Genomic DNA, 25303 nt, shown 5'->3' with positions numbered 1-25303 from the left:
AGAGAATGTGCAGCTCTTTGCAGATGTCATTAAGGACTCAGAGGATAACAAGAGGTCTGAGATGCCCTTGTTCTTCTGCCTTAATTCATAGCTATAGGTCACAAAACTCTGTTTCTCTAGGCAATTCAGTCTTCATAAACTACTTCTGCCTGTAAAAAAAAAAAACTGTATTATCATTGGCAAATCTTGGAGACAACACAAAAATCTTTGCTGCAGACATTCATGTGAACAAGTCTTTTCTTTCACAGCTTTTTAGCAAAACGAGCTAGGAAAAAGTAAGTGTTTAAAAAAAGGAGTTCCCTCTAGAAGCAAGCCTGAATAATTATCTTTGTATTCATCCATCTCGATTCCACACCTCCTTAGGAGTGGCTGCAGTGAGCTAATTGGTTTTACTCTGCTGTTCACAGCTTCCCAGCCCAGACTCCAGATTTATTGCACAAAGTCATTGTGTGAATTCATCATTCATCCCCCCACATCAACCCCTTCCTCTTCCAAAATGATATTTGTCTGCTCTCAGGTACCGAGTGAAATGAAAACCAAACTCTGGGATTAACCAATTTTAATATAATCTGATGCAACCTGGAAAACCAGAATGAATTATTACCTTTTCAGCAAGACGTGGCTTCTGACAGGCCAGCTCCAGAGGAGTGAGAGAAGGACCTTTGCCAGCACAGGCTTTTATGGAAGGGAAAGTAAAAATACCTTACAAAATTTAAGGATTTAAGAACATGCCAGGTTCAGAACAAATCCATATCTGAGAAGGGAAGTGAAGTGTGTAACAATCAGCCATAGAAATCCTTGTGAATGATCTTTAAAAAAGCACTCTGGAAATTAAGGACTTCAAACACAACAATTGAAAGTGAAGCTGAATGAATTACAAGGGAATATGAGTAAATGCTATAAGGATAGGTCAAGCACTGCTTTATCAATCTTATGTTTACTCCAGCAGCTCCTCCATTGCCCATTGTTTTACTTTGTTTGAATAGATATGCTTCTCTTTATGTGAAAATCAATTGTAATCTTATGAAAGAGAACCTGCAGCACAGGGAATGCTGGAAAGCTGGGTAGTGAAAGATGGCATTGTTCATTATCCTGAATTACTCCAGGGTAGGGAGGGAATGACATTAAATGAGTGTGGGTAGCTTTGAGCTGCCATCCTTCCTTTAGCAGTTGTAATTTAATATCATTACTTAATTTTAGTAAAGGGAAAGACAATTGTGGACAATACACATTACAGCATTTACTTATAATAATCATGGGGGGGAGTGTTAGAAGGAGGAAAGACAGGCTCTGGCTTGGATTCCCAGTAGCTGCTGATCTGTAGCTGAAGAAAATGTTCTTCATCTCTCCAAGATTTGCTTCTGCTTTGATTATCTTTGGATGGCTCCTTTGGTTCCAATGGAGGCACTATGTTCTCATCAGAAAAATATTTGGCTGAATAAGTATAATTAATATCCACCTTCTCTGCTAAATAGGACTGATCATTCCCTAACTATGCCTAATAGTAATCAACAACTGGATGAACTCCTGGATTGCTGAGGATGTGCCAAGTATTGTGATTTTCACCCTAATAGAAAAGCTCTGTAGGCTGCTGTGATCTTTCTTCAGGATTTATACTGAGATGTGCTTGCTTACAAGTTTTAATATACCTCATATTTTTACAGTATGTCTTGTAGTAAACTTGTAGTAAACTCCAGGCTGAAAATGGACACTGTGCTGGTTTTTACAGGTGCTGCTGTAAGATCTGTTGGTGAGGATGTGGGATTTTCCCATGTAACCCAAACTCATTGGCAGAATCTGGGATATGACCCTATAAATGTGTTCAGCCACCCATATGACTGATCACCTTAAATTTCTTAAATTTCTTTCCAGTTCTGCAATGTATAAGCCTCATAGTAACAGACCAAAAACTGTGGTCCTAGGTCAAAAATTTAGGATGGTTGCACAAAGTGTTTAATTCCTTTGAAATTATGATACCTTGATGTTAGCAATGCAGCCACCTCCTAAAAGACTCTCTGGGGGGGCATCAGCAATGCCATACAACATTAATTTAATGTAATGGGTGATAACTACTGTGGATTTAGTAAGAGATGAACCTGCTTAACTAATCTCCTTCAGTTCTTAGGAGTGGGTTTCAGTCAAGGTTGATAATAGGACTGTACATATGACATGGATTTTTCAAGAGGCTTTTGATAAATTTCCATATGATATTTCCCCTGCTTAAGCTGTATGCTTCAGAGATTCAAAAAAAAACGGGTAAAGAAGGAGTGAAATCCTGGGAAATAAAGAGAAAAGAAGAGCTGTAGTGTGTACTGAAATTAGAATTATCCTGCAGCTTCCCACTGTTCTTCCCCACCACTCAGCATGGCTGGAAAGAGATGCCATCTGCATTCACTAATGAAAACTTGTTTAGGACAGGTGCACAACAGCAAGGAGGGCAGAATGCCATTCAGGATACCACTAAAGGGCAAATTTAAACCTACATTAACATGAGGCAGATTGAACATTTTTGCTGTCAGTAGTAGGATAATATATACTAAATATAAGTCCACATGACTGAAAGACTCCAATGGATGGTTATGGGTAAGGAGTGGAAAGGGACTCTTGTGCTAACAAAGGAATGATTTATTATCATTTACATAACCTGGCATTTGTGCTCACCAAAGGCCAGATTTTCAGAAGTGCTCTGCTCCTGCAGTTTGGGGCCAGGGTTTCAGTTGTGGACTCTGAGCCAGCCGCTCCCATCCTCTCCCCAGTGTTTAATTTGCCATATGTCAATCAGGGTGTTGATTTGCAAGTGCTGCTAATAGGCAATGCTGAGAGATGAAGGCAGTTCAAAATTTGGGAACATGTCTTACTGGCAGCTTTTGAACCCCCAAAACTGGAAGTATTCACAGGCCAGGGTCCCTGATCAGCCGTATGATAAATCAAGGACTGGAAAGCAGAAAAAAAAAGCAGCTAATGCATCAGGCTGTGTCTGAACTGGACATGCTCCATGAAAATCAGTGCTAAATGAGAGAATTAAGCACCAGGAAAGGCTGTGGCAAAATCACTAGAAACACAAAATCAAATCAAGGGCAAGAAAGAGAGAAAATGAAGTAAAATCACCAAAGAAGCAATAAGATGCCATCACTGAAAGCTGAGTGAGGCAAAATACCTCAGGCTAAAGAGATATAGTTATCCTAAAAAAATGCACATTTTACTCTGCCATTTTTACCTGCTGCTGCCAATTAACTCTGATTGCTGTAACTGAACAAGAGTATCAAGAACACTTTTTGTTCATTTGCTTTGAGCATTTGCTGAAACTTGGGCAGTGGCTGGGTGATAGTGGGTTTGTTCTCCTTTGGGCTGAGAGGTGAAATAAGGCTTTGAAAGGTTTGAAAAAGCATTCAAAGAAAAAAAAAATAGGAAAAGCAGAAGTGAGAAAAAGATGTGTCACTTGTAACATACAACCCCATGGTCCTTCCCATGGGACTGGTTTCCCACTTGGTGTTCTTGTGGAAGGGATAGGGGCACTGACAGAAAACTCCCACCATGACCACTTCTGTCTTCTATTTGCAGTATTCAGGAGAAGTTCCTGAGAACAGGGTGGAGGTTGTGGTGGCAAACCTGACAGTGATGGACCGGGACCAGCCCCACTCCCCCAACTGGAACGCTGTTTACCGCATCATCAGTGGAGACCCCTCTGGCCACTTCACCATCCGGACAGACCCCGTCACCAACGAGGGCATGGTAACTGTTGTGAAGGTAAGGGGAAAGCCAAAGCAAATCCATAGGTGTCACCATTTTAGTCAGCTAAGGGATTGACTGAAGTCTGCAGTTATTTAGTGTCCTCTCTACCTGGGAACGCAAGTGCTCAGATCTGTTGTTTCCCATCTGTCCCTGTGCAGATGTCCTGAACACTTAGAAACACAGAAACATTTTGGTTGGAAGAGACCCTTAGGACCATCAAATCCAACCAGTAACCTAGCAATGCCAAGTCCACCACTTCAAGCATATGCCACGGGTTTTGGGTTTCCCAGCTCAGCCCATCATAAACTCTATAAACTCTCAGACTCCGCAGGCACCTGCCAGCATCTGAGCCTGACCTCTGCATCCTGCTCCTCCTTAGCCTTTGAGCACTGTCAGAGGGAATGGTGCCTGGGCTGGGCAGCCCTGCCCTGCCTGGCAGGTTTGGGGCAGAGGCTGCACCTTCTTTTTGAGCCAGAATACTCCCTGTTAGCTGTGAATCAGAGGTAGTGTTTCACTGCAGGGGAACAGTCAGGTGATCCCTCATGAAAGCAGGGAGTGCAGGAAAGATTTCAAGAGGAGTGAATTTCCTGGTAGCAGAATGAAAGGAGAGATTTTCCTCTGATTGAGTTGCTTGGCTGAACAAAGTTGGAGAAATTTTTGTTTTCTTAGAATCAAACAATAAACACAGCATGTGGGCCAGATCCTCCGCTCAGAATAGCTCCACTCCAGTTACAGGCACTCCCCAGGTTAGATCAGCAGGGGATTTTGTCCAAAGACTCTAAGAATTAAAACTGTAAATATCCATCATCCTTTCTCTCCTCCATCTCTTGCGTTCAGCCTTAGGAGAGCTGGGACACTCGAGGTGTTTGCAGCAAGTATTAAATTGTTTCCCTCTTTGCCTCCAAAGAACTTGGCTTCATTGCCCTTGGAGTGTTCACTTCCCATTCAGTTACTGAGGCAGTGAACACTTCTGCTGTCATTACACACAGTCTGAACATAACCAGATCCATTCAGCATTCAGGGGATCTCATCCCAGATAAAATGCCCGTGGATGCTCCCTCTGACTACCAAAAAGATGAATGTGTCACAGATAGGCTGCTGTGACCTGTAGGAGCTCAGAGGACATGCTCTGTTCATTGCACATTGCACCTGAAAAGGCTGATCCATGCTGTGATGGGCAAAGCTCTTTTTTTAAGTCTGCCCTTCTATAACAGCAAGTTTTAATCAACGACTTAGCATGAAACACCAATGTTTAAAGAGTGAGATGATTTAAGAATAGCTCAGTGTTGAAAAGAAGAACTCCACTCCATTGTAGCTAATAAGATGCAGTCATTCTTCATACTCACAGTTTGGGTATTAGGAAAAATGACATCAGTGAAATGCCAATGAGGTTATGCTGGTAGGAACGTGTGAGCCTGTCCTGTTCTCTGACCCTGAGGCTCTGTGTGTGTGTCTGCAGATGCCACTTTGCTGAAACTCTAAAGGAGACATCATCTTACCTGCTAGATGGTATTTCAGTGGGGTGCTTTTATCTCTCACTCTCTATTGCTCTGTAATGACAGTTGACAGCCTTATCTGGTGCAATGTTACAAAACATCTTCAGGCTTAGCAGTAGCTCTAGACACACGTGTGTATGAATGCATACGTGTAAGTATACATCTACCTATATGTACATATTTTTCTGCTGAAAAGGAAAACATTCAACAAACTAAAATGCAACAATTTGACTTCCATTGACATCAGCAGCCCCTCTGAAACCAAGAGGCCAATGTTTTCACTGAGAACAGGGGAGGACCCCTTTATTTTTAACTTAGTAAAGTGTCATGACTGTCGTTAAAGGCACATCAAAGTGAACAACAGGGGATTTACATGATCATCACTGCTCCACAAAGATTTCTGCATATAATGAGCCCTCCCTTATGCTGAACTTGCAGGCAAAAAGCAGGGCAGATTTGTCAGGACACCAGTGATGATAGTGTTGACTTCTCACTGCTGGGTAACCCACAGTGATCACAATGCAAAGAACCATGTGAAAATCCTATCTTATCAAGGTGAGCTGAAAGCTTGAAATTGCATTGAATGTCTTCACTATAGGACCTCACCTGATCTTCCTGGGCTCACCGAGTTCCTTACCCTTATCGAGCCAGGAGGCTTTTTGGTGTATTTTCAGCAAGGAGAATGAGTGAAATTGCTTGTGATTAAATTTTCATGGTGAAGAAGAGAAGACTCTTAGGATTCCACCTTCTTCTTTGAAATATTTTGTTCTCTGTTAATAAGTGAATATGCTTAAAGGTTTGAGGACTGTCTGCATATCAAACAGGGGGGCTGGTCAAAGCTCATTCTTTGTGGTGCAAGGGTCTTGGTGGTTTGATCCCTGATGTAGATTGAAAACAAAGGTAAAAAAATTAAGTCAAGTAATGAACCCTTTATTAACAGCCTCTCCGTGGCTGGATTTTCACATGGCTCTTTGAAGCCACTTATAAATAACTCCCCCCTCCTGCAAGCAAAGGGGTTTGCATCCAGGCTAGGACAGAAAGGGCACAGAGAAGAGTATTCCCTGAAGAATCCCACTTCTCCACCAGCACTCTAGGGACTAGAAATGGAGAGCCAGAAGTGCTTCCAACCCAAGAAGCCCTTTGGAGTTCAGATGATCCTCATGGGAGCTGTTTTGCAGGCACTTTCAGTGAAACCCCACCTGCAGCTTCAGTCCAATCACCAAAGTGTAACATTTCCTTTTTCTGTTCATGCCTTTCCAAACCATTTCCATAACTGTACGAGACCTTAATCTTCAAAGAAAGCCTTGATCAAGGGGAGAGAGAAACTTCCCACTCAGATGAGACACCGCAGAGTCTGGAGACAATCTCTGAGAGCAGCAGTGACTGCCCTGTGGCAGCCAGCTCAGTAAAATGTTATTATGAACTCTGCATGGATCAGAGCTGTGAATTTATAATGGAGAGGCTTCCAAAGCTTCCATTGTTATTTGCCTTAATAATAACATAAGGCAAATTTGTTGCCTTCACTCTAAAGTACCTTGAGAAAAGGAGGACACGTGGCAAGCCCTCTGCTTCCTCCAGGTTGGAGAGGCCAAGAAGAAGGATGTGCTGCATCTCCAGGGGCAGGTTTCAGAGCCCCTTGGGCCACATCAGACACTGACCATCTAACAGGGGGTAGCTGCAAAGATGCTGCTTTGTCATTTCATGTCACAGGCTTCTTGGATGTGAAATTAAAAAGTAGGTGAAAATCCAGCACCTCTATGTGGCAACGTGTTTTTGCTCCTGCTGTCGCCTGATCAATATGCAGCATTTTCAGTGAGATGCATAAGGATGGAAGGGGTAATTGCAGCATGAAGAAGTGTGCTCTCTGCACCCTTGTCCTCAGCAGGAGGCAATTTTAGGGAGCAGAAGTATGAACTGCTTATTGTGGTGTGAAAGAAATTCTGGTTTGTGTTGGACTGCAAGGGGCTCCTGTCCCACGGGGGATACCAGCAAAAACACTGCCATAAAGATGAGGACTTTTCATTTTACCTTGCATCAGGCCACACACATCCTAGCAGCTATGTGTGTGATCAGTGTGTCCTGTGCATCATCAGACAGGGAGCCTGGTGCTTTTACACATCAATCCCCCCTGGAGCTGCTCAGATTGACCCCCCCCCAGTTCCCTCTGAGCCCCTGTGGGGAAAGAGGTACAAAAAAAAAAAAAAAAAAAGAAAACAAAACTGGAGGAATGCAAATTAGAGGAGTGTGAAAAGAAACTGAAGAAATGCATTAGTCAAATTGTTTCAAGGCCTTGAATAGTGTTTAAATGGGAACTTTAACCGTGTGTCTTTTTTGAATGCAGTACAAGTCCATGAGTCAGTGCTGGTGGGTGTACTGGGAATCTTTATGCTTCCTTTTATTTATTAAATGTTGGCCCTGCCTGTCAGGAAACCATTTAGCAATAGGAACATTTGCACTTCAATCAAACAGAGATTCCACTGTTTTACCTTTTGCCCCTGAAATTTGTTTCCCTCATGTAGCCTCCTATGATTTGATTTCTCTCCTGATAATACTGGGTTTTAAACAGAACACAGAAGCCAGATCTTGCTGATGTAAATCAGTACAGCTCTAGGAAAGTCAATGTAACCATGGCATTTTACACCCTGAGAATATACTCTGTATGCTCTGCACTGGAGCAGGTATTAGGGAGAGTGGTTATGCTTCTAAATTCTTAAATTACAGCAAAGCATTTTTTAACAAGCAGAGGTGTGATCCTGCATAACTCAAGCCTTCCTGGCAGATGATTAGTGACTTCCCTCATAATAATTAGTGGGATGGTTTAGAAATGACTGCACTGCAGTTCAGTCAGTTGTGCCAGCAAAGGCTTTTCCTTCCTTCTGGCTCCTAAGATGCCTTGGCTTTGTGTGCATGTTGAAAAGAGATCTGTGGCCACCCAAAAGCAAAACATATCTGGGGGAGTTCCCAGGAAACCTCAGGAGATCACGGGGCATCTTGCAAGAGACCAAGAGGTCCTGCTGGAAGGCAGGACCAGGCTCTGTTCATTGCAGCTCCACCTTTGCTTATAAACTCACTAAAGAGGAAAAATGAAGAGCACTTCAGGCTCATGAGTCCACATAGGTTGTCCTAGCTATTTAGTCAGCAGCTTTAAATGCTATTAGCACTGTTAAGTACCTGTCCAGTCTCTCTTAAGATGCTCCACCTGTGGTGTGTGGAGCAGCCCTTGGTGGATTTGTTTGTTCAGGGCTCAGCTAACACAGGCAGCTTCTCTTTGGGAAACCACTTAGCACTGGAACAAAACACAGGGCAGATCTTCCCTGCTCTTTACAATTTTTACTTTGTGGGGATTTTTAACTCTTTGGCCCTCCAAATGCTGGAAGGCCAGGTCCTCCACTGGCTTGAAGCTGGGCTGGATTAACACCTTCAAACGAACTGAGCTCAGGAGGAAACCAGATGAGGCAATGACTTTGATATCATCTGCCCTTTAAATCATGCAGCTTTCAGCCAGAGGTAGAATTTATTCTCTGCTTGGCTCTACCCTTGTTTGTTTGTTTCTTGTAGGCAGTGGATTACGAGATGAACAGAGCTTTCATGCTGACAGTGATGGTATCAAACCAAGCTCCCCTGGCCAGTGGCATCCAGATGTCCTTCCAGTCTACAGCAGGAGTCACCATTTCAGTCACAGATGTCAACGAAGCTCCGTATTTCCCAACAAACCACAAGTTAATCAGGCTGGAGGAAGGGGTGCCCACAGGAACAGTCCTGACAACCTTTTCAGCAGTGGATCCTGATCGCTTCATGCAGCAGGCAGTAAGGTGGGAGACCAAGCAAGCTCCTGTACAGGAGGGGGATTTCAGCTCCAGAGGTTTGGGGAGCAAAGCAGCTGAAAGCTAATTCACAAATTAACTGACAAGATGTGAGTAAAATGCTTGGCAGGTACTTGTGCCTCAGTTGAGAGCTTGCAGAGCATCCCACAGGTTTGTAAAGTTGTCATTCTTCTCCCTGCAGGTAAGCCAGGCTCCCAACTGCTGGGTCCTGGAGGGCAGACAGAGTTGGATCCCATGATTCTGTCTTGTAGAGGGGCAGTTTGCAGCTTCAAATGCAAGGGCAGTAGCAAGGGGTCCCTGGGCTGATGGAGACACTGATCAGGGCTGCATCATATTAAGTGTTTTGTCTCTGCCTTCTCAAGGGCAGTGGTTGCTCATGCACTTTATAATCACAAAAGCTTCAGAAAAAGGCAGCTTTGTTATTTCTGCTTTACAGGGGGGAAACTGAAGCACAGAAAAGGCCAGGGCTAGAGTTCCAGAGGGAATGAGTGGGATTTTTCCAGCCGGTCCAGCTGCCAAAGCTGACCTCCCATTAGCTGCTTTTGCTACAAATGGGATTCAGCTGACAGCATTTCATCCTTCTAAGTCAAATGCTCAGTCTTAGCAGTTTAATATTGGATTTAGTCTATGCTGTGACCAGAGAACCACATCTTTCACTGTGCTTTGTCCCACCCAAAAAGTTTGGGGACTGGTTCCACAGTCCAGGACTCACCCCCTTCCCACCAGGAAATGCACTGGCAGAAAAGTGTGTGTGAAAATGAGAGTCCTTGTGACACCTCTCACAGATATTTCAGCCTCTGTCTCTGCTGATGGGAAATGTAATTTCCTGCTCTTGGATACTTCTACATTCACAGAAGTTTGTTTCTTTTTTACTCCCAGTATGTCAAGACTGCAGTATTTTTGGTAAAACCTGAGTATATGATGTGACCACAGCCAAGGCCTCTTAAACTTACATCAGTTGTGACATTTTGTGTCAGGAAAAGTTTGAAATATTTCACCTGGCACAGAGCTGTCTAGTCTAGAAAATGAGAGTTTATTCACTGCCTCATCTTGTTGTCTTTAGACAGGTATTGTGACTTTCTGAGGAGAGAGACCATCCTAACTAACAAGCCAGTTTTTCTTATATCCTTTTTTGAAATATTGGCCTCTGAAGGGTCTTTATTTCCCTGATGTCTGTACCAAGGCTGGTTTTCAGAGGAGAGAACAGCTCGTTTCTGATTGAATGCTCCCTCTAACCCAGAGGTGGGTGATCTGTAATCCAAATGAGCATCTGCCAGTTCTGGGAGAAGGACCAGCTCTGCTGAGCCCCTCCTGTCATCTCCCAGGGTGTGTGCAGGGGCTTGTGAGACTTTTGGTGAATATGAGCAGCCAGTTACTTGAGTTGTTTTTCCCAAGGACTCCCAGGACACACATCTACTGTATCCACCAGCATTTGGTTTCCAAACCCAAGTAAAATCTCTCTTAGCCCCTTTTCTTCAGGACAGCCCAACTCCAAGGTTTCAAGGTTTTTTCAACTTCAAGGTTTTTTGCTTATTTCAGTAATTTATAATTTAGGTAATAAGGGTCTATCTCAAACTGTACACAATATAGAGGTAGAAATGAAAAGCAATGAGTAACTGCTGTTTGTTAGTGATGAACAGAAAACAGGAATATCCATGGCTTCAGAGCAAGACCTATTTTAGGAAGGGCAGCATGAAGAGAAGGAGAGAGCAGGAATCCATCCTCTAATTCAGGCATATGAGTGCAGTGGTCATTGCAGACCCCATTTCTCCTCGACCGCAGAGACCTCAGGCTATGTCCTCTCCTAGCAGCAGTAAGTTGGCATGTAAGTGGCACTTAGTACATGAAAAAAACCCTTTAAAACGAGAGAAATAAAAAATTGAATAATTGCAGAGGTCAAAAACCAACTACTCAATTAGCATTTTGTTTGTCAACAAAACCAGTTATCTAAAGGTCCTTTTGAATCATGGGTCAGGAGTCCCGAAAACCCTTATTTCAAGCAATATTAAGGATATGTCAGTGAAAAGACTGCCATGTATTTATTTCCTTTCTCTGTAGATACTCTAAGCTGTCAGATCCTGCAAACTGGCTGAACATTAATGCCACAAATGGTCAGATCACTACTGCTGCTGTCCTTGATCGAGAGTCAGACTACATTAAGAATAATGTCTACGAGGCCACATTCTTGGCGGCTGACAACGGTGAGCCCAGGCTTCACATTGTTCATGCTTCAATAAGACTCTAATGTGGTGCATTAAGAGAAATGATGCCCTGACAGAGTTGTCAGTATAAGTTATCTTTTTCCCAGGTTTTTATGGTCAAAAATGTGAAAGTGGGACGGGAAATTGTTGGAGTAAATTAAATGTGCAGAGTATACAGAGAATGTTATTAAGGGAAAGGGAGGGCAAATGGAAAATCGATTTGGGGAGTTCAGTGTAGCAGTGTAGCCTGAACTTAAAAAAAAAAAAAAAAAAAAATATCAAAGGGATATGCTCTCCAAGGGCTGCTGAACACTCTGGTCCTGGTAATCGTCCCAAAGTCTCTAATCAGAGCATTCAGGAAGCCTTCCACGAGGAAACCAGAAATAATTATAGGGGATGGCAGGAGAGTAATAAAGATAAGCCAATGTATTGAAGTGCTGTGGCTTTCCTGAAGGGTGTCTGTCTGTCTGACTGTGTGTCATCAGAGCTAATATCTCTCTGTTTGCTACCATTTCTGGAATGTCCAACCATCCATCATCAGAGAGTCTGGGTGTTGGTGTGCTTCATTATCAAAGTTGCTGAGGCCACTAAATATCTTTTCATGGAGAGGTCCTGTTAAGGCTTGCTCTTCTCTACTCATTAAAGATCACACAGTGCTTTTGGTTAAATTAGCCCCATGAATCTCAGAGCTGGCCTCACACAAGGGCAGTCAGTCCACTGCTTCTGCCCTGGTTTCCTCTTCTGAATTCTGATTAGGAGGAGTTGATGACTTTTTTGCTAACCATACCTAAACGTGGCCATGGGGTTATTTCAGTCATTTATTCCTCCAGTTGGAACAGACTCCATGGAGGGCTCAGTAGCTTTCCTGGGCAAGGAGAGGGCTTTCCTTCAGCTGAGCACTCACATAAAACCAGAGACATACTTCAGCTACAAAATTAGATCCAGGCTTGGCTGTAAGCACCTGAGTGCTCATACTCTGTAGGTGCTTTCAGGACAGTGTGTTAGTTCATCCCTCAGGCTGAAGGCTCTGTGTCCATCATGAGCAGATACAATGGTGCTTGCAGGCCTAATGAAAACTTGCTCCCTCTGGGGTTTCAGGCTTCACTTCATTCATTACATCCCGGGTCACAGGGGCAAGGCAAACTCATGGAACAGTTTCAGTGCTAAGCAAATTTTGCCCCTTCTTTGTGCCACCAGTGGTAGGACTGGTGTGGTCAAACATCTCCATCCTAAGCTTCTACTCTGTGAAGGCAGCCAGAGTGGTGAAATCCAAAATAGTCTCAAGGAGATCTAACAGCATTCATCTGCAAGAGCCACAAGGCAAAACAGGTCAAATGAGTTGGGCAAGACTATTCTCAAAAGCAGTGGTAGAGCCTGAACACATCAAACTAATCCTCACCATCTGACCTTGCAAATCCCAGGCACTTAGCACAGCTTGATTTGGAGTTAACCCCTTGCCTTGGCTTTGGTGCTGATACTGCAGTGCATCAGCACCTCCACATCCATCATTCAGCAGCTCAGAAAGTGAGGACCTAGATAAATCTCTTTATTCTGAAAAATTAATCTATCACCGGTATATTGCAGCCATTAAAATGCATGTAAGGCAACACCTTATTTAAAATTCTGTCTTGAGTTCTTAGGATAACAGCTGAAGTTTCATCTAGGCTAATAGACTCTTTCTACATTGTGGAATGTGCAGGAGAATCAGGCTTTCTCTGAAGCACTGTAATAGTCTGCAAGTCTAGAAACTGGCTAGTGAGTGCTACAGTAAATGCTGACCAACATACTACACTACTTATTATTTTTTTCCCCTCCTCTTTCTCTTGCTCGCTATTTTTCTAATGGTTTTTCCTCTTCAAAACAGCCATTACCAAAATTTGCACTAGCAGCTTGGCATCACCTTCTTGTATTTTTAGAGTTTGACTGAGGACATTGCTGCAGGCTACAAATCTGCAGAACTCAACATCCATGTTCTGCAGGAGCAAAAACCATCAGCATCAGGAGGCTGGGGAAAGTTTTAATAACACCTCTCAAAGCAAGGGACCATGAAAGAGTGGCATGTCCCTAACAGCATCTGAAGAGGGAGGATGAAAATTCTGGTTTATTAAAACTGGAGGACAGAGAGGGGACTGGGGCACAGCGTTGTCATTCCCGTTGCTTCTCCAGTGATGGTCACGGGTCCATGTTTGGCTCTGCCTCTCCCATTCAGGTATCCCCCCTGCTAGTGGCACTGGCACCCTGCAGATCTACCTCATCGACATCAACGATAACGCTCCTGAGCTCCTGCCAAAGGAGGCACAGATCTGTGAGAAGCCAAACCTGAATGTCATCAACATCACAGCCGCCGACGCTGACATCGATCCAAACGTTGGGCCCTTTGTCTTCGAGCTGCCAAGTGTGCCATCTGCAGTGAGGAAGAACTGGACCATAACACGGCTGAATGGTAAATGGGGCAGGCAATCCTGAGGACATTTGGGCTCTGATTCACTGATGAGGCCACGTGTGGTTTCAAACTTCCAAACTTTCCTACTTTTCTATCCGATTTTTATTTTTTAAAGCGCATTATGGCTGACATTATAGACAAGATAGTTAATCAGAAATGATTTGTATCAGACCTGCAGCATAACTCTAGAAGCCTTGGCACTTGGCTTTTTTTAATGCAGTTCATAATTATGAGCAGTTATCAGTAGTGAACAGAGTATAAATCATCCATAATGGCCAAGGGGAAAAAAGCTATTATCAGTCTTCCTTATGTTCCAGTGTAATTGTCATAAGCCACAATCAAGATCAATGTTCATTTCTCTGACCATAATTGCATAAAGGCAGCCTTTTAATTTACCATGGAACTAGGAGGGCTAGGTAAGTGTGAAGATTACCAGTATGTGAGATTTTTAGTTTGCAGCATGCAACCACAAGTGGCCCTAATTGCTCCTCTTATTGGTAGTTTCAGCAGAGGATGGAATCATGAAGCCACGGGTTGGTTTTAGCTTCAAGGCTGGTCCCTTTCTCTGAGGTCAGGCTGGGAGCAATGGCTCACGTCCTCACAGCTCAGGGCTCACTCCTGCAGCTCTTGTGTTGCAGTGGCAGGGAACACGAGAAGGATCATCTGGCTGAGCATGTCATCGATGGGCAATGGGCTACCCAAAAATCCTGAGGTGGGATGGTGGTTGACTGAAGAGCCTGCACAGTGACCAAGGACAGCCCAAACCCAGGGCCCATCATCCATGCTTTAGTATTTGCATTTTGTGCCATTTAAAATTGCATGCAGACAGCGTGCATTGACTGGATTTGCAAAGAGCATCAAGGTAGGTCAGTGCAGCAGTGAAAACACAAAATATTTTGCAGATCACAGGCTGATTGTCAACCCAACCATTAGGGCAGAAGCCTGCAGCTGTGGGGTTGTTAGGCCCTTCTTCAGGACTCAGAAGAGTGCTCTGGCAGGGACACAGTGGGTGACTGCAAGGCTCTTTCAGGACCGTCTGACATCCGTCTGTCTTATCTTGCTCTCTCCAGGAGATTATGCCCAGCTCAGTTTACGAATCATGTACCTGGAAGCAGGCATGTATGATGTGCCCATCATCGTGACAGACTCTGGAAACCCCCCCTTGTACAACACCTCTGTCATCAAGGTGAAGGTGTGCCCGTGCGACGAGAACGGCGACTGCACCACCATCGGGGCGGTGGCTGCTGCAGGACTGGGCACTGGGGCCATCATTGCCATCCTGATCTGCATCATCATTTTGCTAAGTAAGTACCAGAGGGAATGACACTGCTGGGAGCCCTCGTGTCTCTCCCATCCTGTGCCCTGTAAGCTCGTTTCTACACGTGAGGTTTTGCAAGAGCCACGCAAGCTCTACACAGGGGACAGAGCTGTGGGCTGAGGGGTGTGGAGCACACAGCTGCCTTCAAAACTCCTTCACTGCAGCATCAGCAAAAGGAGCCAGAGCATTGGATTTTCCTTTCTAAGGCTTCCAGTAGCTTTACAAGCATCGTTATACTTGACAATGTCTTGTGTGGTATGATTCCTGACATTTTGCAGGAAAAAAGTTGAAAGACTCGTCCAAAAATCCTCCCATAGCTCTCAGGTCCCTGGCTGGTGTGGATATACTGGTTTCCAGTACCAGATGTACTGGTTATGAGGGTCGGGCCAGTCACTGGCAGAGCCAGTGCATAGCTGTAGTTTCCTGTTTGTTCAAAGGAAGAACAATAGTTATTCCCATTGCTTGGTAAAAAGGCAAGAGACTGGAGAATTGTGGTGGATTGTGTGTGCTTTTAGAGGAGGTATTCCCAGTTTGTCAGGAGTGATGGTGGGCTGGGGGTGCATGGCAGAGAAGGGCTGTACATCCCATTGCTTGAGTTAAAACCATCCCTTTTGCCCAGCAGTACTGTTAGTCCTGGGCTTCCACGAGGATTACCAATAACCATGTGTGCACAGGCTTAAAAATAAAAATTATATCATTACAACTTCAAGCAGGAATTGGCACAGTAGGAATAGATAAAAACGAGCACTGAAATGAACAATGAGGTAAATATTCATCAAGAAACATAGGATGAAACCATGGGACTCCCATTAAAGCTAATGGGAGTTACAGTGCTAAATCACATTTAATATTTACTCCCAATGTGTTTAAACAGAGAGCAGGCAGAGCGGCGTATGCTGCAAATGTCACCTAATGTGGCTGTGATATGGTACATTAAGTGACTGGGTCATCTCTGGGCAAACATCCACCCTCCTGGGCCAGCAATGGGAATATATTGGTGTATAATTGATTTACCCTATGGGCCTGAAGAGCAAGAAGGAAAACCTTGGGTGTTTGTGGCTGTGCAGTCCCCACTCCTCATCCAGCCCAGCAGAGCCAGAGGCAGCATCCCAGTGCCTAACCACCATGCCCAGTTCCTCTCCTTCATGGGCTGTGGAGCCCCAGGAACAAAATGGTTTGGGCTGCTCCCTTGAGTGAGGGCATTTGTTGTAAATGCTCTGCAGTTGCACACCCAGAAGAAGACCTGACCTGATGTTGGTCAATCCCACCACGTCCAGCAGGCTGGGGAGTGCAGACCTTCTGCTGCCAGAGGGCCAAAAGTTTGCACTGGAAACCACAGAGGTGACAAAACACAGGACTTCTTTTTGCTGCTCTCCTATAAATCCAGTGCTAAAATATGATTTAAACAGCTGAAAATCCCATTGACTGAGATTAACTTCAGCTGAAGGACATTTGATTTAAGAGATTCCTCTTTTCATTTTCAGATACATTATCCCATTTTAAATTATGGTTTTTATTACAAAAGCTTATTTTTACATTCATTGTAATTCTAATTGACTTTTTTTTATCTCCAAGAGCTGCAAAGCACTGTATCAGTCATAAAAAATGTAATTTGGAATGAGCAGTTTCCCAGTTACATCTTTCCAGTGTTTTGCCTCCTTTCTATCTGTTTTATATCACGACCTCTGAACAATAGCCTGGAAGAAGGCATATGCAGGGGGTTTTGTGCTATTTATCCATTTTAGAGTCAGCAGGTCAAAGTCTGATGGTTTTAAAAGGAAGCAGCAGCAAGGGGACAGATCTGAGGTTGCTCAGGTGAAGGAAGTTTCTGCCTTTACCTTCACTCAAAGGTTTTTTCTTCTTTCTGATACCTGATGTATTAGCTGCACGGATAACACATTTAGAAGAGCAATGCAATAAAAGATTGTGAAGGGTGAAGACAATAGATTTCAAGGAAAACTACATGCAGAGTGAAAATGGGTCTAACAGCAGTAATAGCACTTCCCATTCTGCAGAGTGAATAAAAGAAAGGAGAGTGCACTACATCCGCTATTGACACTTTGAAGGTCTTTTTTTTTTTTTTTCCCTGAGGTAGCTGTAAAGGCATTAATGGCACAGTTTTTTCCACAAGTGCATGAAAAAGTAGCATTAAAAAAAAAAAAAAAAAAAATGGGGGGGGATAGAAGATAAGCCCTGGTATCCATTATAATATTGTCTTGGTGGACTAGGCAGGTATCTTGTTGTGAGAGACTTGAAAAGGAACAACGAGAAAAGGGCTTCAATAGTCTGCTAAATGGTTGAGGTTTTATATTGCAGATAAGAGTTACATTTTCTTTCCTTTTCTTTTTTCTCTCTTGAATAGATCTAGGATAAGCATTAAAGAAATGCTGAACTATCTGAAAACAATTCTGTTAGCTGGCAGGCAGGGATGGCAGCCAATTGGCACACAATGGCAGTAATTAGCTGTCCGGTCCTCTTCTGCTCACTTCACTGAATTCCTGTTGGGTATAAACACTTTATTGCTGGATAGAAAAATTCAGATCCTCCTGCCCACCTCTCCATCCATGTCCACAGCTTCTGGTCTGTTCCCCTCGGTGAAGCATACCAAGGATCTGTGAAAGAGGAGGAGGGAAGGAAAACCCTGCAAAGTCTGAGATGGTGGGAAGGAGCAGGTGATCCTTCTCCTTATACAGCTGAATAACATAAAGAGTTTGGGACTTTATGTTCTGCCTGGGTTCACTTGTGTTGGCTGCATTGGCTTGGCATGGTTGAGAGCTGACCTAAGTGAAGTCAACCTGGCCCATGGGTTCCCACCTCCACTCTCTGTCCGCCTCTTCCTTCTGCAGATTGCAGCCATCACATCATCTTGTGTAGCTTGCATGGAGAATGGAGGCAAAACAGACATGGGGAGGTATAACTGCATCAGCTGCCCAGGCTTAATTTCATTTTTGATGGCATTATGTTCAGCTACTGAGTATGAGAATGCAAACTAATGTATTAATAGGTTCTTGAAGAAGACAAGGTCTGGTTGCCTTATCTTAGTGGAGACTTAAGTTCCCAGCATGTCTTCCATGCAGCAAGTCACAGGGACATGGGTGGCCCTTGGAAGGATGAGACTGTGGAACAGAGAGCCAGTGTTCCCTCTGGGTGACGTTGTTTAGGTGGGGGAAAAATTTTCAGGATTCATGATGAACTGTTTATATCTCTCTGCTACATAGCCAGGGCTTCGGATGTGAATGCTAAAGCCTGAGGAGGTTGGTTCTCTGCTACCAGATTTGCTCTCTCTTGTTCTGCAAAGCAAACTCTGCTCTCTGAAATGATTTCAGATGACCTTAGATCTGCTTTGCAAGTCAATGGCCAAATGCATCCACTTACGTCTTGCCTAATGTCATCTTGGAAGCCTAGAAAGCCTCCCACACTCAACAAAAGAGTGTGAGGGAGCCCAAATCAAATTACAGGACCCAGTGTTACCCAGCCTCCCCAAACCTGTCTTGTTTGGGCAACTGCAGACAAGAGCAAAGTGGCTGCCATGGCCAGGGCTTGTGACCTGAGTGGGCATCACTGTGTCACGGTGAGGAAACAGCCCCTCCCAGACAGGTGCTGGCCAGCTGTACCTCTTTGCTTCTCAGTACCTCTGTAGCTCTCTTCCCTCCACCTTTATCTTATGCCCCTGACTAAAATGAAGGTGGAAATCTAATCCTGAAAATTCAGGATTTAGATCAAATATTTTCAGAAAGCAGCAGGTCTCACGCTTTCTCTTTGCTTTTCCTTTGATTGTGTGTTTTATTTCTGATAAACATCAACTCAGTCAGCGCTGGTGATGGATCTTAAAGAAATGTTTGTAGTGGAGGCCTGTCACAGTATTTACAGCTCTCGCTGATCTCTTCTTTGTAAACTAGAGCATGCAATAGGGTAAAATTTTATTGCTCTTGCCAGCAGCCTGAGTTTCTCCATAGTGGCAGAGGGCAGGTGAGGTGTTGGGACACAGCACTGAGCTCTGTCACTCACAGCCTGGCCTCCCACTGGGTGAGGTCCGAGCTCACCTGGTTTCTTCCCCATTACAGCCATGGTTCTGCTGTTTGTGGTGTGGATGAAACGCCGGGAGAAGGAACGCCACACCAAGCAGCTCCTGATCGACCCCGAGGACGACGTCAGGGACAATATTCTGAAGTATGATGAAGAGGGAGGTGGAGAGGAAGATCAGGTGAGGATCAGCTGTGCAATCTGTGCCTAGAGCTTCTGTGGGCTGTCCCTGCATTTACTTAATTTTCTCTAATGTGTCTTTAATTGATTTTAGTTTCTGGATGTCGTTTGTGAGAAATGTCTGAATACTTTGGGGGGATTTTCTTTTTCACCATAAAGTACTCAGTGGCAAAGCTTTGCTTGCTGACACAGCCCAAAGGCACAGCCTGCCTGAACGTGTCAGCTTTGCTATGGTGTCTTCTTGTAGACACCCACACTGATGGTGCATGAAAACTTCCCTGTCTGGCACTCCTGGGATGTGCAGTTCCTCTGCTATGGATGTATTTCCTCAGCTGAAATAGCAAAGTTTCATCTCTCCTGTTTAAGTCACTGGTTTTTATCACTACCTAACACGAGAGCCCCTGACACTCTACACGATGATGTTCATACAAATTATGTGACTCTGAATCCTATATTCTGGCTTGCTTAAATGGACTGCATGATTCATGGGGCCGAGTGGAGTCTGGTGTGCCCATGGATAGGGTCAGGAGTCCTGAGGTCAGTGGCTGGGGCTGGATTTTGTGGATGAAACCACAGCATCACATCCTGCCATGGAGGTCCCAGTGGCATCCCAAGGCAAGTGGGTGAGCCTGGCAAGAGCCACTCTAAGGAGCTGAGGCAGGGACTTTGCCCAGAACTTGAAAAGTTCTTATTCAACAGAAATATCCTTGCAATTAGCATTTCTTTTTTCCTTGTCACTGACAAGTTATTTATAAATATTGCTCCTGGAGATTCAATCATCCTCGTCTGAGCATAAGAATAGGTTTAGCAGTAGAACAAAGTAATGTTAGAAGCATTCAAACTAGCTGAAGTATCTCGTTTCAGGCAACTACACTGTAGGCTTAAATATTTTAGAAAGGATTCGTTAAAAATAACAGCAAAGGAAGAGCAGCAAAACACCATTACCGACATGAATACATTTTTAATGAAATATTACCTGGTTCTCATTCTGTGATAGAAACTAATTCTGTTGGGATTTTTCACAAGCAGAAAGAACATAATTGCTTTGAAAGGCCTACATGCATAAATGCAATGCACATTTCAATTTTGTTATTTCTGTACAAGTGTAATTGGAATAATATGTCTGCCAACGCTGTGTCCTTACATTATATTATGTATTTCATAAAAAAAAGTTACACACATACCTGCTCGTGCACAAAGCCAAGCCAACTTTTAATCCTGAAGATTTAGACATGGTGCAAAATATTCAGAAAGTGTTTCAATATTTGATTGAACTTGTGGTTTGAGATACACTCTGAAGTGGTCAATTGTATGAGCTACTCAGAGGTCAGGTTTATCTGGAATTCAGGTAGTTAGAGGTGCTGCATACCTGGGGAGAAGGTTTGCCAGTGAACTTCAGCTGAAGTAGGATTAGACCCCTCAAATTGTTTGTACATTGGGAGAGTAGATGATCTGAATTAAAAGCTCTTGGTTTTCCATTTATCACAGGATTATGATTTAAGCCAGCTCCAGCAGCCAGAGACCATGGATCATGTACTGAACAAGACACCTGGAGTCCGAAGGGTGGATGAAAGACCTATTGGTGCTGAACCACAGTATCCTATAAGACCAGTAATCCCACATCCAGGGGATATTGGTGACTTTATCAATGAGGTATGTTCTGTGTCCTATGGCATATCTCAAAAAATTGATCAGCCAGCTCCAGTGTTTTCCTGGATGCAAGGGAGAACAATAGTTCAGGGGAACAATAGTCATGAGCAAAGGATGCAGGACTACTAACAGCACTGAGCCTGTAAAAAGCCAAAATGCAAGCAAAAAGCCTAACATTTCTGACTCTTGGATATCACAAATATCCATGCATTTCAGCATTTGGGCAGGGTGTGATCCTGCTCTCTTGGTTTACCACGAATATTGCAGTTGCTGTCCATAAAAACATTGTCTGGACATGGCCAAAGGAGTGTGTCCCAGTGGGGAGGCAGCTTAAAGCCAAAGGCACCATTTGGGCTCCTGGACTTGTAATTATTTCATGGGTCTGTGTCTTCCCCTGCTAAGCTCTGTTTGGTCTAAAACCTCAAAGAGTTTGCAGAACAGAGCGATTCATCTCAGATCAGAGAGTGTTTCTTTATGTTATGTTAGATTACTGCTCCTGTATTTGCCTGTACAAATATCTCTTCTTTTAGTATTTCGTCTCTTATTTTTAGTTTTGAGTGACTGAGTGGTTACAAACCAATCAATGCATTATTTCCTCCGGGACAAAACACACCGTCCATTTCCTAAGTCAGAAAAATAAATGCTATAGCAATTTAATTCTACTGTTACATCCATTTCCTGCTGTGCTTTTTCTCATGCTTGTGATTAAAATCCCTTCTGCCTTTCTTCCTGCACACATTTCCACCCATCCCTGCACGTGAAGACTCAACCCACACTCCAGCTGCTGGTCACTGCACTGAAACCTGCTCCAGCTTTGGGGTTTCTGAAGGTGTGAATGCAGAACATTTTGTTTTCTTGCAGGTCTGTTCCACTAGGATTTTCCTGACACTGGGCTGCTGGAAAGTAATTATTTTTCTTCATAACCCAAGGCCTGCCCACACTGCTGCCCACAGGAATAGGACCAGCAATGCTTCCTGTGCCTCTGCCCAGGATTTCACACTCCAAATTGCAGAATTTTGTTAAGAATGGCAGGGTTTTTTGTTTGTTTGTTTTCCTAAAGGAGTCAAAATCATCTAAATCAAAATAATGTCTGTTGGTAGGAGAGGAATGGTGCTGTTCTTTCATTGTCCTGGCCGGAAATCTTAACAGGCCACCCTGAAGGGACTCAGCTTTCCAGAATTGAGAGCTTCCAAAATCCAGACCTGGACCCTTGGAAATAACACCTCTTTTTTTTTTACAGAAACTCCAGGACTTAATGAATTTTCTTCTGGCTACACCCAGGCACAGAGAAGCCCTATACCTTTCAATTTCTCCCCATCCTCTTTTACCTTTTCACCATCCTGCGGTGGGGTCTCCAAACACCCCAACCTTTACCCCCACACCCTCCCTTAGCTCCATCACCCCAAAACCCCACGGTGGGTGTTAACCCCTGTCTTTGTCCCCCCTTCCCAGGGCCTGCGTGCAGCAGATAACGACCCCACAGCCCCCCCCTACGATTCTCTCCTGGTCTTTGACTATGAGGGCAGCGGCTCCACCGCCGGCTCCGTCAGTTCCCTCAATTCCTCCAGCTCCGGAGACCAGGACTACGACTACCTGAACGACTGGGGACCCAGGTTCAAGAAACTGGCGGACATGTATGGGGGAGGAGAGGAAGATTAAACTGACCTCAAGTTATTTAAAATTGGAAAAAGAGGAGGAAAAAAAAAAAAAAAAACAACACAAAAAAACCAAGTTTAAAAAAAAAAAAAAAAACCACAACACAAACCCACAGACGACAACATTAACAAAAAGAGCCGATGCAGAAGCAAGAACTGTACAGATGTGGCAGCTTTTTTAATTAATATCCCCTGCTGACTGCGTTGTTATTTTTAGTGGTGATATAGAAGGTCTCTTTCTTTTTGTTTTTCTTTTGTTTTTTTCCTTTCCAATTTTTTTTTTTTTTTTTTTAGAATATTGAGCTGTCTCGCATGAACAGTTGTGTCTGCTGCAGGTTTTTTTGTTGTTGTTTTGGTTTGGTTTTTTTAATGTCAGCTGGGATATTGCTCGTTTATCTGCTTTATGACTAAAGAGAGTGAAAGGCACTCTGTCTTAACTTGAATTTCTTAGAACAGAAGCACTGTTTTTAAAATATATATATATATATATTTGAAAGTGCCTTTTGGTGCATGTATCAGATTCCCTTCAATCTCAGGAGTGATGAAAACAAACATAAAACCATCCTGGGCAGCACTCCCTGTGACCCTAAGCCAGTTCTATCTGGGAAGGAGTTAACAAAAAAAAAAAAAAAAAAGGAACTGTGGAGATTGTTTCTTTTTTTGCCTTTTTTTTTTTTTTACTTTAATTTTAAGGGGGTGACTCAATCTTGGGTGGAAGAAGACGGGGGTTGGGAGGGGTGGGGGGAAGGTGTTTTGAGTCAAAATCTTAACAGCCATCTTTAAGCCTCAGCAGGTGGTGAACAAGTCATCATGTTGTATATAATTCAGTGTTATCAGATGCAAAATACCGACTGGGGGCCCTGTGGTCACCTGGTCACACTCAATGTAGCTGCACAGAACTATAGCATCGACAAAGCCTTTGGTTATTGCTGAGATCTCCCCACAGCCCTTGCCTGAACCCTACAAAGTAAATGGTGAAATGACCAAAGGCCCATTTGTTTGTTTTTATGCTATCGGCGTGGTTTGGCTCCCACAACCTCTCGAGTGCTGCCAGCCCAGGCTGGGGGAGGTGGTGATGTCCCCAGCTCCAAGGGGACCTGCTGGCACGGGAGCCAGGGCTGTGTCCCCCACATCAGGCAGGGTTTGTGTCACGGCTCCTCTCGAGGCCGGGGCAGTGCTAAGGGCAGGAAGAGCTTATCAGCACTTTTGCCATCCGTAAGTATGAAGTTAGTCTAGTTCAGTATTAATGCCTTGGAGCATTAGTAGCCAAAGCTCAACAACATCGTGTAACTCAGCTAATGTGTGTCCTTTCTCTTTGATGGGTAGGCGCTGCTATCTGTAGTATATGGTATATTTTTATTTTCTTTTTTTTTTTTTTTTTTTTTTTTGGAGAAGAAGTGCAACGAGGGCCTATTAAGTATCTTGTGGTTAATATGCTCAAGCATTGCCAAGTAAGCAAGAGGTTTTGCAGCATCCAGGCGTGATTCAACATCAGTATTAGAAACGGTAGCATACTACCTAGTTTATATGTAGGGTCAGTTTAACCAATAACAAATAGTTATTAGCTTTTTTTATTACATTTTTCCTTTACTGATTTGGACTAGTGGGTTTATGTCTAATGTTTGTAAAATGATTTAGACTGCATGGATGTGTAATATAAACCACATTTAATGGATTATGAGCCACTTAATTAATGTGCTATGAAATCTTGGATTACCTGTGTTTTATATTCTGCAGACGATTTTGCAGTGGGTTCGCTGAAACTTGTAAAAGTGCTTAGATATATTTTCATTTAAATCCAAGAACGTGCACAGTATTGGAAGGTGATTATCCAGGGGATAATCATGCTTTTTTGATATCTTGATTAATTCTCAAGTTGAATGCTAAGAATTAAGGGGGGGAGGGCGGGGGGAGTGAGCGCATGCACGGGAGAGAGCGGGAGAGTGAGAGGGTGAGAGCGTGCGGTGGTGAGTGGGCACCATTTCAGAGGGTATATACTAGGCTGCAAGATCGTCTCTATAGATTTTTGAAATGCTCCTAGTGCATTTTATATTTCATTGTATCATATTTTCTATAAAATGCAATTTCTGTAAATTAACGAGCATTTGAAATGTGTCTTGTATGAAGTGGAATGTGGTAAAAGTCTGCCCGAGGGGACTCCAGCGTTACCGGTGTGTTATTAACTACCAAGGGTGAGATTTTGCTTTTTGCCTTGGTTGGTCCTTTCACAGCTTGGAGGGTGAATATGCTCTCACCCAATTTTCTTGAGGAAACCAGGAGGTGATGGCTCAGACCTCAGGAGTGGGACGGCTCCGATGGCAGCAGCGAGACGAGGATGTTGCTCCATGGGCACAGGCACGTCCCTCAGCCAGGATGAAGCATGGTGCCTGGCAAGCTGCTGGCACCTGACACCTTTCCAAATTCCTGCTCTGTAGCTGGGAACTCAGTTGTCTTTTGTGACCACTATGAAAGTCTTGGTTTGCTCCTGCACCTCCCTTGGTCCCTCTCCAGCAAACCTCGCAGCCCCTGTCCCCAGTCACCCAGGCTGCATTGTCCCATGGCCTCTGCTCCTTACCAGTGGGCAGATTTCTTACTCCTTTCCTTTTTCCTTCAGAAAGGCCACGGGCTGAAGTATTTACCAACTGGGCTTTGCACCTCCACAGAAGCTGCCCAGCAGAAGTAGTGAATAATAAAAATGTATTTTGTGTTTCTTGCTGATGACTGACCCGTCAGTGTTTTGTGTCCATCACTGTCACCTCATCGCTGACCCAGGAGAAGGAC

General features: G+C 43.9%; 1 protein-coding gene across 2 annotated transcripts in view; it reads left to right on the top strand.

Annotated features, from left to right (window-relative positions):
- The window catches only part of CDH4 (cadherin 4), a 407728-nt gene extending 384218 nt beyond the window's left edge, over window positions 1-23510 (top strand). The window contains exons 9-16 of one of the 2 annotated variants that reach the window (XM_071759459.1): window positions 3562-3747; window positions 8787-9040; window positions 11111-11253; window positions 13463-13696; window positions 14767-15000; window positions 19079-19218; window positions 20706-20870; window positions 22320-23510. In XM_071759459.1, coding sequence (XP_071615560.1) covers window positions 3562-3747; window positions 8787-9040; window positions 11111-11253; window positions 13463-13696; window positions 14767-15000; window positions 19079-19218; window positions 20706-20870; window positions 22320-22526 — 1563 coding nt within the window. In that variant the 3' untranslated portion in view covers window positions 22527-23510. The remainder of the gene's footprint in view (window positions 1-3561; window positions 3748-8786; window positions 9041-11110; window positions 11254-13462; window positions 13697-14766; window positions 15001-19078; window positions 19219-20705; window positions 20871-22319) is intronic. The other variant, XM_071759458.1, reaches the window with a different exon arrangement.
- The last annotated feature ends 1793 nt before the right edge of the window (window positions 23511-25303 follow it).

The sequence above is a fragment of the Heliangelus exortis genome, chromosome 16 (genome assembly GCF_036169615.1).
Source record: "Heliangelus exortis chromosome 16, bHelExo1.hap1, whole genome shotgun sequence".
Lineage (NCBI taxonomy): Eukaryota > Metazoa > Chordata > Aves > Apodiformes > Trochilidae > Heliangelus > Heliangelus exortis.
Note: the sequence above shows the minus strand (reverse complement) of the source record. Positions and strands in the feature narration are given on the sequence as shown.